The sequence below is a fragment of the Terrapene carolina genome, unplaced genomic scaffold, assembly GCF_002925995.2.
Source record: "Terrapene carolina triunguis isolate 2854851 unplaced genomic scaffold, T_m_triunguis-2.0 Scaffold53, whole genome shotgun sequence".
Classification (NCBI taxonomy): Eukaryota; Metazoa; Chordata; order Testudines; family Emydidae; genus Terrapene; species Terrapene triunguis.
This window is the reverse complement of record NW_020664404.1, coordinates 13,636,152-13,639,619: the sequence shown is the minus strand read 5'-3', so window position 1 is coordinate 13,639,619 and position 3,468 is coordinate 13,636,152. Positions and strand designations below refer to the sequence as shown.

Here is a 3,468-nt window from a genome sequence, read left to right as displayed (position 1 = left end):
GCCCTCTACCAGACTCCTGTACCCCACTGGTCTGGGTCTGTCACATACCCAAGACAAAATCTTAACCTTACTGATAGCTGATTATTACATCCCAGACCTTTAGAAGGACAGCCTTAAAACCATGCATTTTTATGACATGTTTTAAAAAGTATTGGAAATATATGAAGTAAAGCAAATTTGACGGATATGGACTTACCAAACCCTTGTCCAAAATGACATCGATTTCCAGGTATCTGGGGGATTTAGTGACATCTGACATTGACTGAAAAAAAGCCTTCAACATTTCGTAATTATTTCAACATTTTACCTTTTGTATCACTTATTAACACTGTGAGGTTAATTAATAAGGAGGTACATTCCTTAACACTAGATTTTTAGCTTGACTACCTATGCTCAGCTGTGCTGCTCAAAAACACCACCATTATCCTTTCATGGAGAGAGTTCTATATTTCTGGAAACAATCATAACCTTATAAACCTATGGTACATTATTTGTTAGACTAAAAGATTCAGTAATACAAATAACAATAACAGATTCCAAAAACTTCAGCATAATTTGGTCTTAATTTCTGTACCACAATATTAAGAAAATAGAGATGAGTATAAAACAAACAGACTACACAACTGATAACAACACTGAGGGTATGTCTACACTACGGGATTAATCCGAATTTACAGAATTCGAATTTTGGAAACAGACTGTATACATTCGAATGTATGTGGCCACACTAAGCACATTAATTCGGCAGTGTGCGTCCATGTACCGGGGCTAGTGTCGATTTCCGGAGCGTTGCACTGTGGGTAGTTATCCCATAGCTATCCCATAGTTCCCGCAGTCTCCCCCGCCCATTGGAATTCTGGGTTGAGATCCCAGTGCCTGATGGGGCAAAAAACATTGTAGCAGGTGGTTCTGGGTACAGCCTCACGCCTCCCTCCATGAAAGCAACGGCAGACAACTGTTTCGTGCCTTTTTTCCTGGGTGAACACTGCAGACTCCATACCACGGCAAGCATGGAGCCCGCTCAGCTCAAGACAGCAGTCATGAACATTGTAAACACCTCGCACATTCTCGTGCAGTTTATGCTGAACCAGGACCAGAAAAACGAGGCGAGGAGGCGGCGACGGCAGCGCAGCGACAAGAGTGATGAGGACATGGACACGGACACAGAATTCTCTCAAACCGCGGGCCCCGGTGCTTTGGAGATCATGTTGTTAATGGGGCAGGTTCTATCCATGGAACACCGATTCTGGGCCCGGGAAACAAGCACAGACTGGTGGGACCGCATAGTGTTGCAGGTGTGGGACGATTCCCAGTGGCTGCGAAACTTTCGCATGCGTAAGGGCACTTTCATGGAACTTTGTGACTTGCTGTCCCCTGCCCTGAAGCGCCAGACTACCAAGATGAGAGCAGCCCTCACATTGAGAAGCGAGTGGCGATAGCCCTGTGGAAGCTTGCAACGCCAGACAGCTACCGGTCAGTCGGGAATCAATTTGGAGTGGGCAAATCTACTGTGGGGGCTGCTGTGATGCAAGTAGCCAAAGCAATCACTGAGCTGCTGCTACGAAAGGTAGCGACTCTGGGAAATGTGCAGATCATTGTGGATGGCTTTGCTGCAATGGGATTCCATAACTATGGTGGGGCGATAGATGGAACCCATATCCCTATCTTGGCACTGGAGCACCAGGGTACCCAGTACATAAACCGCAAGGGGTACTTTTCAATGGTGCTGCAAGCACTGGTGGATCACAAGGGACGTTTCACCAACATCAACGTGGGCTGGTCGGGAAGGGTTCATGATGCTCGCGTCTTCAGGAACACTACTCTGTTTAAACGGCTGCAGCAAGGGACTTACTTCCCGGACCAGAAAATAACCGTTGGGGATGTTGAAATGCCAATAGTTATCCTTGGGGACCCAGCCTACCCCTTAATGCCATGGCTCATGAAGCCATACACAGGCAGCCTGGACAGGAGTCAGGAGCTGTTCAACTACAGGCTGAGCAAGTGCAGAATGGTGGTAGAATGTGCATTTGGACATTTTAAAGGTTGCTGGTGATCGTTACTGACTCGGTCAGACCTCAGCCAAACCAATATCCCCATTGTTATTGCTGCTTGCTGTGTGCTCTACAATCTCTGTGAAAGTAAGGGGGAGACCTTTATGGCGGGGTGGGAGGCTGAGGCAAATCGCCTGGCTGCTGATTACGCACAGCCAGACACCAGGGCGATTAGAAAAGCACACCAGGAAGCGCTGCGCATCAGAGAAGCTTTGAAAACCAGTTTCATGACTGGCCAGGCTACAGTGTGAAATTTCTGTTTGTTTCTCCTTGATGAAAACCCTCCCCCTTTATTGACTCATTCTCTGTAAGGAACCCACCCTCCCTCTTCGATCACAGCTTGCTTTCAAAGGGAATAAAGTCACTATCGTTTAAAAATCATTTATTCTTTATTAATTGATTATAAAAAGAGGGAGAGAACCCGGGTGGGGTTTGGGAGGAGGATCGGTGGGAAGGAAAAGGCCACTAAAAAAAGGTTAAAAAAATTACAGCCTTTTGCTTGGGCTGTCCACTGGGGTGGAATGGGAGGGTGCACAGAGCCTCCCGCCCCGCGTTCTTACACGTTTGGGTGAGAAGGCTATGGAACATGGTGAGAGGGAAGGGGGGTTATACAGGGGCTGTAGTCTGTGATCCTGCTGCCGTTCCAGAAGCTCCACCAGACGCCAGAGCATGTCTGTTTGCTCACGCAACAGCCCCAGCGTTGCATCCTGCCTCCTCTGATCTTCCTGCCGCCACCTCTCATCTCGAGCGTCTCTCCTCTCCTCACGTTGGTCCCTCCTGTCCTCACGTTGGTCCTTCCTGTCCTCATGTTCACTGGCATCTTTCCTATACTTTGAAACCGTGTCCTTCCACTCATTCAGATGAGCTCTTTCACTGCGGGTGGATTCCATGATTTCCGCGAACATCTCGTCTCGCGTCCTCTTTTTCCGACACCTTATCTGAGATAGCCTTCGGGACGAAGGAGGGAGGCTTGAAAAATTTGCAGCTGCTGGAGGGAGGGAAAAAAGGAGAGAATTTTTTAAAAAGATACATTTTACAGAACAATGCTTATACTCTTTCACGGTGACCAACACTATTCACATTACATAGCACATGTGATTTCTGTGCAAGGTTGCATTTTGCCTCTTAATATTGAGTGCCTGTGGTTTTGCTGCTAGAGATCACAGACGCAGGTCCAGGCAACAGAATTCGGCTTGCATGCGGCCATGGTAAGCCATTGTCTTTCGGCTTCTGCGCCCTCCTTTCCCACATACCAAGCAAAGCCCGTTGAGTGCTGCGGTTTTCCTATTAACCTTCAGCAGCAGAAAACAAACTAACCCCCCCATCCAATTCTCTGGAGGATCGCTTTATCCCTCCCCCCACCGCGTGGCTGGTATCAGGGAAGATCCCTGCAGGAACCAAACTAACACCCCCCCCC

At 47.9% G+C, this 3,468-nt stretch overlaps 1 protein-coding gene across 1 annotated transcript in view; it reads right to left on the bottom strand.

Moving 5' to 3' along the window:
• LOC113407722 (disintegrin and metalloproteinase domain-containing protein 2-like) overlaps window positions 1–3,468 on the bottom strand; it is a 37,478-nt gene that overhangs the window by 17,318 nt on the left and 16,692 nt on the right. The window contains exon 8 of the mRNA XM_026657466.2: window positions 197–262. Within this exon, the coding sequence (XP_026513251.2) occupies window positions 197–262 (66 nt within the window). The remainder of the gene's footprint in view (window positions 1–196; window positions 263–3,468) is intronic.